General features: G+C 44.7%; 1 protein-coding gene across 1 annotated transcript in view; it reads right to left on the reverse strand.

The window, feature by feature from the left end:
• The window catches only part of DNAH5 (dynein axonemal heavy chain 5), a 925,453-nt gene that overhangs the window by 514,567 nt on the left and 397,349 nt on the right, over positions 1–13,537 (reverse strand). The window contains 3 exon segments of the mRNA XM_030220396.1: positions 2,508–2,702; positions 3,231–3,418; positions 6,646–6,824. Coding sequence (XP_030076256.1) covers positions 2,508–2,702; positions 3,231–3,418; positions 6,646–6,824 — 562 coding nt within the window.

The raw sequence follows: 13,537 nt of genomic DNA on the forward strand, positions 1-13,537 counted from the left end.
CTCTTTTTCTGCATTTCAGAATTCCTACCCAGGATTTGCCTAAGACCACTCTGGTCTCATCAGTTTATGGGAATATTCAAGGACACCATAGAATCTGAATGCTCCTGCTACACCTATGCATAGGTGACCACAGGGAGGACACTGCTCTGCATGTCCTCCAGTCCTCCATGAAGCCTATCATCTTGGGGTTGCCATGGCTCCAGAAACACAACCCCAGCATAGACTGGGCGAGAGGAGATATTACTGTCTGGAATGATGCCTGTGATCAATGTTGCTTGGATTCCAAGATGTCTGCTGTCACCCTAGCCACTGCTAGCATTCCTGATGATCTGCCCCAGACCACTGGGGTTCTGGCCAAGGTCTGCCCCAAGAGCAAGCAGAGATGGGTCCTCCGTGTCAAGAGAACAAGGATGCCATGAATCTCCTACTGGGAGGGAGGCCTCTTCAGAGTAAAACCCACTCACTCTCTGCATCAAAGATTCAGGCCATGGCTGGAGATCCTCCTAAGTAACTTCCTCAAGCTCCAATGTCATGTACTGTGCCTGAAGAACTAGACCACGGGTATGGATCCAGAATACCTCTGACTCAAAAAAGGTATTAGGTCCCGTGGACAGCCTATGGAAATCCACTGACCGACTTGTTTCATTGCTCCTAAGAAGATTCCATGGCCTATCTCCCTGTAAAGTGAGACCAAGTTTGGGAAGCTCTTTGAGGAAGGGGTACTGTCATGGGAACTGCCATGCCCCCACCTGACTCACCCTCTTACCACTGTAGTTGGCCTCTGTGCCATTCCAGTGGTGTCCCTCTCTTGTGCTGCTTTACCCCTTGCTGGTCTCCTAGGGTGTGCACATATGCAGGAGGGGCTCACTTGTAGCATCTGCAGCAGCGATGCTGGGAGCATCACTTCCTGCCATGCATGTTTTAAGGAAGTGCCTGTGTTCAACCCACTGCCTTTGCAACAGGCCTTCAGAGCCTCTTGCTGGCCTAGTCTGTCTGTCTCCAGCCAACGACTCTAGCCTTGCCTTGCCCTGCCTGCCTCCAGCCTCACCTGGTCCTGTCTGTTTCCAGCTTGCCTGTCTCCAGCTCCAGCTCTGGCTCATCTCTAGCTCCAGCCCTGCCAGTCTCCAGTTCCAGCCCTGTCTTGTCTCCAGTTCCAGCTCTGCTTCGTCTCCTGCTCCAACCCTATCTCATCTCCTGCTGCAGCCCTGCTTGTCTCCCACCTAAGCCTGCCTTGCCTGTCTCCAGTCTAGCCCGCCTTGCCTAGTCCGAGTGACTTGTCTGCTGCCAGTCGGGGCCCGCTGACCTCCAGGTTGACTAGCGCCAACTCAGCTGCGATCCAAGGGGCTCACCTTCTCTGAGTTTGTGACACCCATAATTCCCAAGTATTAATGGAAAAGCTTTGCTCACTAATGCTGCCTTTTTATATATGATGTGGTTGGTTGTTTGCTATCTGGTAAAGGATCCAGTGGTGGGATCAAGTTCTCCATGCCCCAAATCCTCCTGACATCTATCATACTTCCCCTTTCTATCCTCCTCCTGGACTCTCCAACTCTCCCCCAGACGCCCTGACTGCATAAGGAATCCCTCCTCGTCCTGCCATACCCCTCGCCCTGGTTCTTACCAAGGGCTCTCTCTGATGACTAGTGGGGTGGGGTGGGGAGGAGCAATCCCAAGTCTTTTCTACCTTGTTAGGAGCCTGGGATCAAAATGGTGCCTCTGATCTCCAGCAGTAATCTCATGGCACTTCTACTAGGGGTCTAGTAGACATGTACAGAACAGATTAGTTCATTTGTTAAACAATGGAGATGGTAAATTTGCTTTGATATTACAAAGCATAACTGAAGCAGGTTTGAGCTTATTTGAGAAAGCCCAAAAAGGCAATGGTATGGATCAACACAAATCTCATCTGTGGCAAAAATGTATCACCATTCAAGGTGCCGCTAGAAGACATCTAAACATAGATATATCTAGAGACATCATAGATATATGGATCTACATATATAGAGATATATTTTCAAAGACATTTATTCAGTTAACCAGTAAGTCCTAACCAGATAAATGCTGGTAAGAGGGATATTCAGCGGCACTAACTGACTTCTGCTGCTGAATACTTGCTTTCCAGAAAGTACCTGGGCAGTCTATGTGGGGAGCTTGGGCAGAGTTAGTGATGAAGATAAGAAAGTCTAGAAAACATAACAAGTGTGAAAGTTCTGCTAATGTTTTCCACTTCAATCCCTCTAACTGCCATATACAGAGAGGTCTTCTAGAGTCTAATTTTATTCTGGAGAAGTTGCAGGGAATGGAAGGGCAAAATAAGAGGTAGAAGTTGAAAATGGTCTCATAAATAATAGAATTAGAGTCCATGACCTTGTCCTGAAGTTGCTTTATAGAGGTTTGTTATTCTTATATGCCAATAAAAAGAATATAAAAAAAAAGAAGAAGAAGAAAAGAAAACGGTCATGGCTATCAGACTGGGGGATAATATATTTCTTTACTATTAGACTTACTTGTTTGGAGAGTTGTTCCTCACAGAGCTTGTAAAGGGTGAAGAACTTCCTGGCCAGAACAATGTTATCAATGAAGCCACAGCTTGCCAGCTTCACACGAATAATGATCTGCCGATCAGGGACCATCATGGCCACTGAGCGAAAATTGATCTTTAGGTTTTCAGGCAGCTCCTGCCGACCAGCATAGCCTGGATTCTAGTAGGACAGGCAAAGATGGATTTAAATTGGTGTCATGGAGTAACATGAGAAAAAGCAGAGCCATAAGGAATTACAGTAACAGTCTTGTTCAAAGTAAAACCAACATTAAATTTAACAATACAAAATACACATGGCTGTTTCATTATTTGGGGGGTGGATGGTCAGAGATAAAAAAAAAAAGGGGGTAAAAAGTGCAATGAAACTTATCAAGAATGAAAAGGAGGCACTATGAGACAGCAATACCATATTATCTAGGTATCATTTACAATGGGTTTCTCAACCCAGTTCTCAGGATATACCTAGCCAGTCAGGTTTCCAGAATATCCACAATGAATATGCATGAGATAAATATACATGCATTGCCTCCATTGTATGAAAATCTCTCTCATGCATATTCATTTTGGATATCCTGAAAACCTGACTAGGTTGGGAATCCCTGCTTTATAATGTTGCCACATTTTGCTTTTACTATTCCTTCATGGGAAAAGCTCTTCACAGAATAAATGTATTTAATCCCATCCTTACCATTGTTAGGAAGAGCCCAAACTCAGGGTTCATGTCCACATTATCTCCATCCGTGAAAATAAAGTTTTTCTTGCGCTCTTTCTTACAGGTAAGTACAATTGCAATCTGCTGTGCAGCCACTGATAACACTGGCAAGTCAATGCGATTAAACTCATCAAAACAGCCCCAGGACCCAGACTGTGCAAGACCTACCAAAAAAGAAAACCGATAGATGCCTTTATATCAGTGGTTCTCAACCAGTGAGTCACCAAGAGTTGGTAGGTATACCACCAAATGTTTGACACAGCCAGCAAGCCATGCTTTCCTTAACAACATGTAACTGAAGCTAGGGAGAGCACAACGTAGGGAACCAGGTACTTATTTATTTTTTTCAAATATATGTTCCCAAAACGGGTTATAACAAAAACATTCATAAAATAATACATTCAAAACAACAATACAATAGCTGTCATTCAAAAATTACATTCTCCAGGGAGAACCACCAATATGTATCCAAGAAAATTCTTCAATAAGAAGCTTTCATAAAATAATACATTTTCAAATATTTCTTAAATTGTTGTTTATTTGAACAGTCTTAAATGTTCAGGCAAATGATTCCATAAGTGTGCTCCTGCAATAGAAAAAACTTGATTGCGTGTATCTACAAAATGTCTAACAGGGATGCAATGCTCTTGTTCACATTGAGCTTTGCTGCTATCTGACTGCGATTTACAGTGCACAATTCAAGACTGTCTTAACTCACAGCGTTTTACATTCATCATACATCTGAGAGGCAAGCATTTAGTGCAGAATCACAGTTCCTTGTCGAGTCTTCAAGATGTATTTTTCGAAATAAACACTGTGAAGATTTTTTTGACTCCCTTGTGTTATTGGAAGTGCCATTCCCCTCACCCTATTCCACTAGACTATTCCCACTAAGTTCGTAGGGGCTGGGGCTCCTCCACTTCACAAGGGTGCTTTCCCCCTACCCTTGGCTGCCATCCCTGCTGCAAGCCTGGTCAAGAAATGTGGGATGTTGCTCCATCCCTGTGACCATGAGTACTGCCTCTGCTGGCTACAGAGAAGGAGAAAATGGCCTGAAAAAGCTCCCACTCCTTTTGAACTCTGTCTTTCTGCCAACGCATATTGCAGAATTCAGTGTATCACACACATGAATACAGTGTGCAGGTGTGTCACAACAGAAGAAAGGTTGAGAACCACTGCTTTATATCCATTGAAGAGTTTGGAGTCTATTTGGTAACTATAAGCCTTTCACAGCTTGCTGTTTGTGGGCAGCAGGAACTAGAAAGAGAGAATGCCCAGGACTCAAACAGCAGCAACTCTATTTATGAAAAGGCAGAACACCAGTATACTTCCTGCTGGAAAAACAGAGCAAGTCAGAGTGATACAGATCCCTACATAGAAATTAAACAGTAGCACAATACCACATCTTGGTTACACACTCAAGACACAGAAAGACCCTTAATAAATATGAAACAAGGAACCACACATCAGTAATAGAGATATAATGGGAAAAACTAAACTGGAAATATCAAGAAGTCAAATTCTGCATATATAGTAATATTAGAGGAACAGAAATTGAAAATGTGAGCTATCAAAGATGCACATTTTCAAAAGCTGACATATTCCAATCAATAAATTAAAAATAAAATAATTTTTTCAACCTTTGTTGTCTGAACATTTTATGTTTCCATTTACTTTGGGCCCAGAGTCTCTTTTCTGCTTTTCTCTCTCTCTCTTTTTTTTCTAATTCTCTTGCCAGGATCTCCTGTCCATTTTACATTTGTACATGTCCACCATCCATCTTCCCTGTGTTTTTTTAATCCATCCTGTCCAGCATCTCCCCTCTATGTCCCTATCTCTGTTCAGCATCTGCCCCCTGTGTCCCTATCCCTCCCCCTGTGTCCCTATCCCTCCCCCAGTGTCTAGCATTGCCCCTCTGTGACCTGGTCCTTATGCTCCCTTCAACTTTTCTCTGTGTCTCTGTCTCATCTCTTGTCCAGGCTCTACTCTCTTTTTCCCTCCTCCCACTTCTCCCCAATCTAGGACTAGCATCTCTTTCTCTCTTTGGAGTGGAGGAGTAGCCTAGTGGTTAGTGCAGTGGATTTTGATGCTGGGGAACTGAGTTCAATTCCCACTGCAGTGCCTTGTGACTCTGAGCAAGTCACTTAACCCTCCAATGCCCCTGGTACAAAATAAGTACCTGAATATATGTAAACCATTTTGAATGTAGTTGCAAAAACCTCAGAAAGGCATTATATCAAGTCCTATTTTCCTTCCCCACTCTCTCACCTTGCAGCATATTTTTTCTCTCCCCTCCCCCAGCCATCCAGGATCTCTTCTTTACTCTCTGCCTATCCAATGATGTTCCTCTGTCTTTCCCCCCACCATCCAGCATTGCTCCTCCCTCTCTCCTCAGCTTCTCTTCCCCCACCATTCAGTACTGCCAGTTTCTCCTCCCCCCACTATCTAGAATTGCCCCTCTTTTTCTTCCCTCCCCCCTAATATCAGCTTTCCCCTCAGCCCCCCCCCCCCCATCGTCTTCTCTCTTTAGTTCCTCCCTCCCAACATTGCCCTTTCTCTCTTTTTCCTCCCTTCTCCCGATCCCCCCCTCCCCGTCACCAGAAGAGGAAAACCCTGCCGCCTGTCTGCCCGACTTGTTATCTCTCTGATTTGAAGGTGGTGAATAAGTAGAAACTGCATGTGGGGCCTGACAACTCTGCCGGTTCCTCCCAGAACAGGAAGTTGCATCATAGGCAGTGGGACCGGCAGAGCTGTCAGCGACATGCAGCAGAGCTCTATGGCCCTACACACAGTTTCTCTTTATTGACCACCAAATCGGGATGGGGAGACAGACTCATGGGAGGGTGAGAAGGGAGAGGGAACTGCTGGATCATGGGGGCATGGAGCTGCTGCCCGAGGCTTTAAAAAAACTGGCTTTACTGTTGCCTTTTTTGGAGCTCTGCCGGCAGCCGGCCTGGCCATTCAAAAACTGATCAGGCCAGCTGAATACCTGCCAGTTGGCAAACCCTAGTTTCTATACAATGTAGAACTATGGTATTTAATCACAATTAGCAAGAAACAAAAGTGGAATGAGGACAACAGAGGTCTTAGAAGCAGAAGAAATTTCAAGCAAGAGTGAAAGCATGGTGAAAAAGGGTCAGTAGGAACTATAAGGCTTTAAGTTAGAGAGGCAACCAGACTTGTTTTCTTTGTGTTGCCTGTGCATTGTCTATAAGGAAAGAAGTGGGGGTTCATGAAGCATGTCCAGGCATGAATTCTTTTGGATGACAGAAACAGCTGGAACAGGTACCTCCACAATTCTTTCACTGTTATTTGCTTTATTTAATTTGTCTGCATCACAAAGACCCAACTGAACTACAGCTGAAACCTCTTAACAGGAGTGTCTTCTCACCTTTAAAAATTCTGCCAAGTCCTCTGAAGTCCATCTGGTCTGAGCAGTTGAATACAACCACATATTTCCCAAGACACCTTCCCATGTCTTTAGTGGTTTCTGTTTTCCCAGTTCCTGCAGGTCCAGCGGGGGCTCCACCCATGTTCATACCCAGTGCTTGAGCCAAAGTGATGTAGCATCTAAGAGAGAGGTAACTGCACTGAGTACATAAGGAGCCGCTATCTGAACAGGTTTTCATCATGTATTATTATTTGATTTTGTATGAAGTCTGTGGTTATTTGATTTTGTATGAAGTTTTATTTCACTTCTTTTGAACTTTTTGTTACTTTCATAACCAGCAAGAGATCAACAGGCTAGAAGTTTTACAAAATAAAAGGGCCAATATTCATAGCCACCGAGTGGGCAGGGGGGCCGGGGGGACAAAATTCCCTGGGCCTCCAAGGGGGGGCCCGGCGCCGAAGTCCCACCCGCCTCCGTTGTCGACCGTCTGCCCCCTGCATTGAAATCGTAGTCTCACCTCCATGAAAGCAGCGCTGCAGGCAGCAGAATGCCTCCGTTCGGGGCCTCCTTCCTTCTGTGTCCCGCCTTCGTCTGATGTAACTTCCGCGAGGGCGGGACACAAGCAGGGAAGGAGGGCCGAAGGGAGGCGTTCTGCTGCCTGCAGCACTGCTTTCATGGAGGTGAAACTGATATTTCAATGCAGGGGGCCCATTCCGGTGGCGGACGGAGAGGGGGCGCAGCGGCGGTGACCTCGGGGGGGGACGGAGGGGGGAGCAGTGGCTGCGGCAAACTCGGGGGTGGGGCTGCGAGACCGGCAGGGGCGGGGCCCCGGGCCCGACCCAGTCTCTCGGCGGCCCTGCCAATATTGAACTGCAGCAGTTGGTGTTTAGTCAAAACGCCAGCCACCGCAGTTAAACTGAAACCAGACATTCAGTGCCAGTACCCAGATACTTGCCAGTGCTGAATATCTGGTTTCGGTGCCAACCCAGAAGTGCTATCCAGTCACTGTCCTAACTTTGAGGTCCTTTTACTAAACTGTGGTAGGCTGCAAAAAAAAAAAAGCCTTACCGTGGGGGGTGCTGAGGTGTCCTACAATAATTTTTTTGATGTGCATGCTTTATCCACTCACTAAAAAATGAAATTTATTTTTTAGTGCTGGGGGTGGGTCTGGGGGCAGAGAGTGGGCACGTTCTGCACTAATTGGTTAGTACAGCTACATTGTTGCGTGCTAACCAATTAACACGAGCCCTTACCGCCTACAAAATAGGTGGCGGTAGGACTTCATGAGCTAATGGCCACAGGCTAATGGGAAAATTAGTCTGTGGCCATTAATACTAAAAATAGAAAAACTGGCCATTTTACCCTTGTGGTAAAAGTAGCCTTAGCACATGGGAATGGCCCATGTAAGGATGAGCTTAGGCCACTTTTTACTGCATTTTGGTAAAGAGCCCCTTTATCTGGATAGCTATCCAGTTAATGATCTAAATATGGCTGCTAACTGAATAATCTTCATCTCTACCCAAGCTGTACCCAAGAATCACTCTGGTACTGTCTGGATAGTAGAGGAAATATTCAGAGGCAGTAACCAGTTAGTGCCGCTCAATATACCTCTTACTAACACTTATCCACCAGCAGCCCCTGCAAACCAGATATGTGACTTTACATATTACCTCCCAAAATAAGTAAAAGTAAAATGTTATTCAAGTGTAGGAACAACAACATTTGGAGCAGAACTGTAATTATGGAAAACCTTAAAAACAGATACAGATGCTGGAATTTTGTGGGTCAGCTGATGGAAGAAAGGAAATTATTAGTCTTAATCGGCAAGCTCAGACTATCTAAATATGTCCCCCCCACCACCAAATGGACTTCACAGGGAAAACCATTTTCAAATTACTTAACCTGAGTCACACTGTTAGGTCCAGCTGCTGAACATTGCCCTCTGCCTCTGAAACAGCATGAAAAATTTTACCTGCACTGCAAGTGGGCAGGGGGACTACAGGGCCAACAAGCTACACACAGGGATTTCAATTTGAAATCCCCATGCACGCTTCACAATTCCAACTCTTTAAAGCAGGTAAAAAAATCCATGGGGTGCTCTCCAACTCTCAATTTTCAAAGGAAAAATCACAGGGTCTGAAAATTTTGATTTTTAAAAACTGTTGTATGGGGGATAATTTTATAAGGAACTTGAAAATGTATATAGCATTTTACACAGACAAGTAGGTGCTCATAAAATTACTGCAGCTATACAAGCAAATAAGCATGTGCTACAAAAACATAGCAACTAATTTTATATAATATATGTATAGGTGTTTTGGGAGGCAGAGAATGGGCAAAACAGGTATGAGATAGACACTAACATGCATGTCTTATAAAATAGGTATACAGGCAAAAATATATCAGAGTTTCAGAGGGAGTTCAAACAAACATATTCAAAGCGGCCACCATAAGAATGCTCCCTTCAGAAAATGTTTATGACGATTAAGCCATCAAACTATCATGTGACATTCTTCAGGGAGAGGGTTCTGGAATGGTCTGAAGGGACTAAAGGAAAGAAAATTAGAAGATAAGACCTAATTTCTCCTTCCTTATTATCTCTTCAGACAGGTCCAGGCACTTGGAAAGTACCAAAGCAGTGATCTAAGGGTGGGAGCCTTGCAAGCCCAAAGTCAGAACTCTGACTCCAGTGCCTCATCTGCACAACCACCTGATAATGTTTCACAAAACAATGTAACAAAGACCAGACCACTGTCTTACAGATATTCTGTGGGGTGGACAAGACAATTCTCAGCCTATGAAGCTGCTTGACCTCTAGCCAAATAAGCCTTAGCACTGACAGGATCGGGTGTCCCTTGAAGAGCTAAGCCAATGCAAAGGCCTCTTTAATTCACCAAGAATGGTTGCCTTTGAGGCCACCTTTTCTTTCTTCTGCCCTCCAAACAGAACAAACAAACGGTCTGACCTGTGAAACTCCTCTGCTCTCTTAAGGTATTGTACCAACACTCTCATGACATCCAGATGAAAGACGTTCCACTGGTTCCAATCACCAAGAGCATCCCCCAACAGTGGGAGGGAAATGCTCTGGTTCAAATGAAAACCGGAGATCAACTTTGGAAAGAAGGGAGGAAGAGGACACCATACCACCTTCACCATTGACATCACTAAAGAAGACTCCTGACAAGATAGAATCTGCAACTCCAAAACCCTTCTTGCCAAAAAAATGTCTACAAAAAACACTATCTTCAATGTGACATCTTTCAGAGCAGTGTCCCTCAATGGCTCAGAGACTGAACCATAGCTGGCAGAATCAGATTTAATTCCCATGGTGGCACTAAAGGTCACCAAGGGGGACGAAGCAACTTGATTCCTCTCAGAATCCTGACCATATGTGAATGAGAGATTTACCCTTTTTCACAGCCATAACCTTTCAAGAGCCAAGATACAAGAGAAATGGATCTGTATCTGACATCATAAGTACATAAGTATATAAGCACTGCCACGCTGGGAAAAGACCAAAGGTCCATCAAGCCCAGCACTCTGTCTCCGACAGCGGCCAATCCAGGCCCCAAGAACCCGTCAAAACCCCCAAATTTAATAATGATCAATGGACTTTTCCTTCAGGAATCTGTCCAGACCCCCTTTAAACTCAGCAAGGCCAGGTGCCATCACTACCTTCTCCGGCAATGAGTTCCAGAGTCTAACTACGCGCTGAGTAAAGAAAAACTTTCTCTGATTTGTTTTAAACCTATCACAATCTAATTTCATCTTGTGTCCCCTGGTTCTATTATTGTTAGAAAGTGTAAACAAACGCTTCACATCTGTCTGCTCTACTCCACTCATTATTTTGTAGATCTCTATCATATCACCCCTCAGCCGCCTTTTCTCCAGGCTAAAGAGTCCTAGCCGTCTAAACCTCTCCTCATAGGGTAGTTGTCCCATCCCTTTTATCATTTTTGTCGCCCTTCTCTGCACCTTCTCCAATTCCTTTATATCTTTTTTGAGATGAGGCAACCAGAACTGAACACAATACTCCAGGTGCGGTCGCAACATGGAGCGAAATAACGGCATTATAACAGGCCTTACACCAGAAGGTCTTCTATTGACAAAAAACATACTGGTTACTCTGCCAACAAGTGGATACCAGGGTCTTCAAGGCCAATCCAAGGCCACCAGTACTACCACCCAAAAGTGTTATTCTTTCCTCTTTTTTAACTCAAACTAGTCACAGTCTCAGGGAAAAGGCTTGCAGGAGGCCAAGGCTGAACTGCAGCATTGATTCTTTCCAACTGCGGTTTTCTGTGACTGAAAAACCTGGGCATCTTTGCATTGTCTGCTAAGCCAACAGATCTTTCACTGGTATTCCCAAGCATTATGCTATCACGTTGAAGGCTTCCCAGTTGAGACTCCACTCTCTGGGATCAGGAGATGCCTGCTCAGGTAATCTGCTTGTACATTCTGCACTTCTACCACATATACCATAGAAAGATGCCAGCTGTTGCTCTACCCAGGCCATCAATGCTGCCACTTCTGATGCTACCTGGCAACCCAAGCACTTGACATAGCTACCACTGTTGCATTGCCAGTCATAACTCACATTGTCTGGCCCTGGAGCATTGGCTGAAATGCTCGTAGCGCCAGAAGCATTGCCATGGTCTCCAATCTGGTTAGGGACCACTGATCCTCCACTGGCGACCAGATACCCTCGGCCACCTGACTTAGGCAATGGGATCCCCAGCTCTGAAGACTGGCATATGTAGTGTCCACCAACCATCCTATTGTTTCCAGACTCATTTCTTGGAGCAAATTGGAAACTCTGAACCACTCGCTTCCTCTCTGGTCCCCAAGGGGGAGTTTCACTTCTAACTCTATGTCTGAGGGGACCACCTGGAGGGTAAAGTTTCCTGAAGTGGATGCATATGAGCTCTGGGCCAGGGTACCACCTCCAGTGTTGTGACCATGGAGCCCAAAATCTCTAGATAGTCATGGGCCTGTGGCGCCGTGCTGCTAAGACCCGAAATCTGTGTCTGCAGTTTGAGTACCCATGCTGACAGAAGAAACATATGTCCTTGAATCATGTCAAACTGCACCCTCACATATTCCAACACCTGAAATGGCTTTTGGCTGGTTTGACCACCCAGTCCAAATGTTTCCAAGAACGCCAACATTTACATAGTTACACGTGCGCTTTCCTGAAAGAACTTCACAGAAATCAGCCAATCATCTAGATTAGGATCCACTAAGATCCCTTCTTTGTGCAAGGTCACTGCATTCACTACCATCACCTTTGATAACGTCCTTGGTGCTATCAGCAGTCCAAACAGCAGGGCACAAAACTAAAAATGCTGCCTCAACATAGCAAAATGAAGGAACTTCTGATGTCCTGGGCGAATCGGAATGTTCAGATAAGCCTCTGTCAAATCCAGGGACATCAGAAATTCCCCTCTCTGGACCACCACAATGATGAACTTCAAGGTTTCCATCTGAAATATGGGAAGCCACAAGAACCTGTACACCCTCTAAAATAGGACAAAAAGTGTACCTGCTTTCTTCAACACCATGAAATAGAGTGTGTGCCTGTGTCCTTTTCTGCCAGGGGTACAGGTTCCACTGCTTAAAACTGGTGTAACCTCCACAGAATGACCCTGACCACAATGCCTATACCTGGAAGTGACAGGGACATTCTAGAAAACTGTTGGGCAAAGGCAACGCTAACTCCAGGGAATATCCATAAGTACATAAGTATTGCCGTACTGGGAAAGACCAAAAGTCCATCAAGCCCAGCATCCTGTTTCCAACAGTGGCCAATCCAGGTCACAAATACCTGTCAAGACCCCCCAAAAGTACAAAACATTTTATACTGCTAATCCCAGAAATAGTGGATTCTCCCAAGTTCATTTAATAATGGTCTATGGACTTTTTCTTTAGGAAGCCATCCAAACCTTTTTTAAACTCTGCTAAGCTAACCACCTTAACCACATTCTCTGGCAACGAATTCCAGAGTTTAATTACACATTGAGTGAAGAAAGTTTTTCTCCGATTCGTTTTAAATTTACTTCATTGTAGCTTCATCACATGCCCCCTAGTCCTAGTATTTTTGGAAAGTGTAAACAGACGCTTCACATCTACTCGTTCAACTCCACTCATTATTTTATAGACCTCTATCATATCTCCCCTCAGCCGCCTTTTCTCCAAGCTGAAGAGCCCTGGCCGCTTTAGCTTTTCCTCATAGGGAAGTCGTCCCATCCCCTTTATCATTTTCATCGCCCTTCTCTGCACCTTTTCTAATTCCACTATATCTTTTTTGAAATGCGGCGACCAGAATTGAACACAATAGTCGAGGTGCAGTTGCACCATGGTGCGATGCACAGGCATTATAACAACCTCATTTTTGTTTTCCATTCCTTTCCTAATAATACCTTACATTCTAATTGCTTTCTTAGCCGCAGCTGCAAACTGAGCAGAAAGTTTAAACGTACCATTAACGACGACACCTAGATTTATTTTATTTTATTTATTTATTGCATTTGTATCCCACATTTTCCCACCTTTTTGCAGCCTTAATGTGGCTTACATATTACTGTTAACGGCGTTAGCCAATTCCGGTCTGGACAAATATATGGTTTGGATTAATTCAAAGCGATATTGTGGTAGAATGAGGTACATATATGGTAGGTACAGTTGGGAGGAACTTAGATTGGGAGAGGGGAGGAAGAGTCAAGTAATGTCCATTACAGTCTTTGGTTACATTGTGTCGCAGTTGTCCAGGTATTTTATGTTGGGTTGGTGGGATATGCTCTTTTGAACAGTTCTGTCTTTAGTGCTTTCCGGAAATTTATGTGGTCGAGCGTAGTTTTTACTGCTTTTGGCAGTGCGTTCCACAGTTGTGTGC

This window comes from Microcaecilia unicolor, chromosome 1, assembly GCF_901765095.1.
Source record: "Microcaecilia unicolor chromosome 1, aMicUni1.1, whole genome shotgun sequence".
NCBI lineage: Eukaryota > Metazoa > Chordata > Amphibia > Gymnophiona > Siphonopidae > Microcaecilia > Microcaecilia unicolor.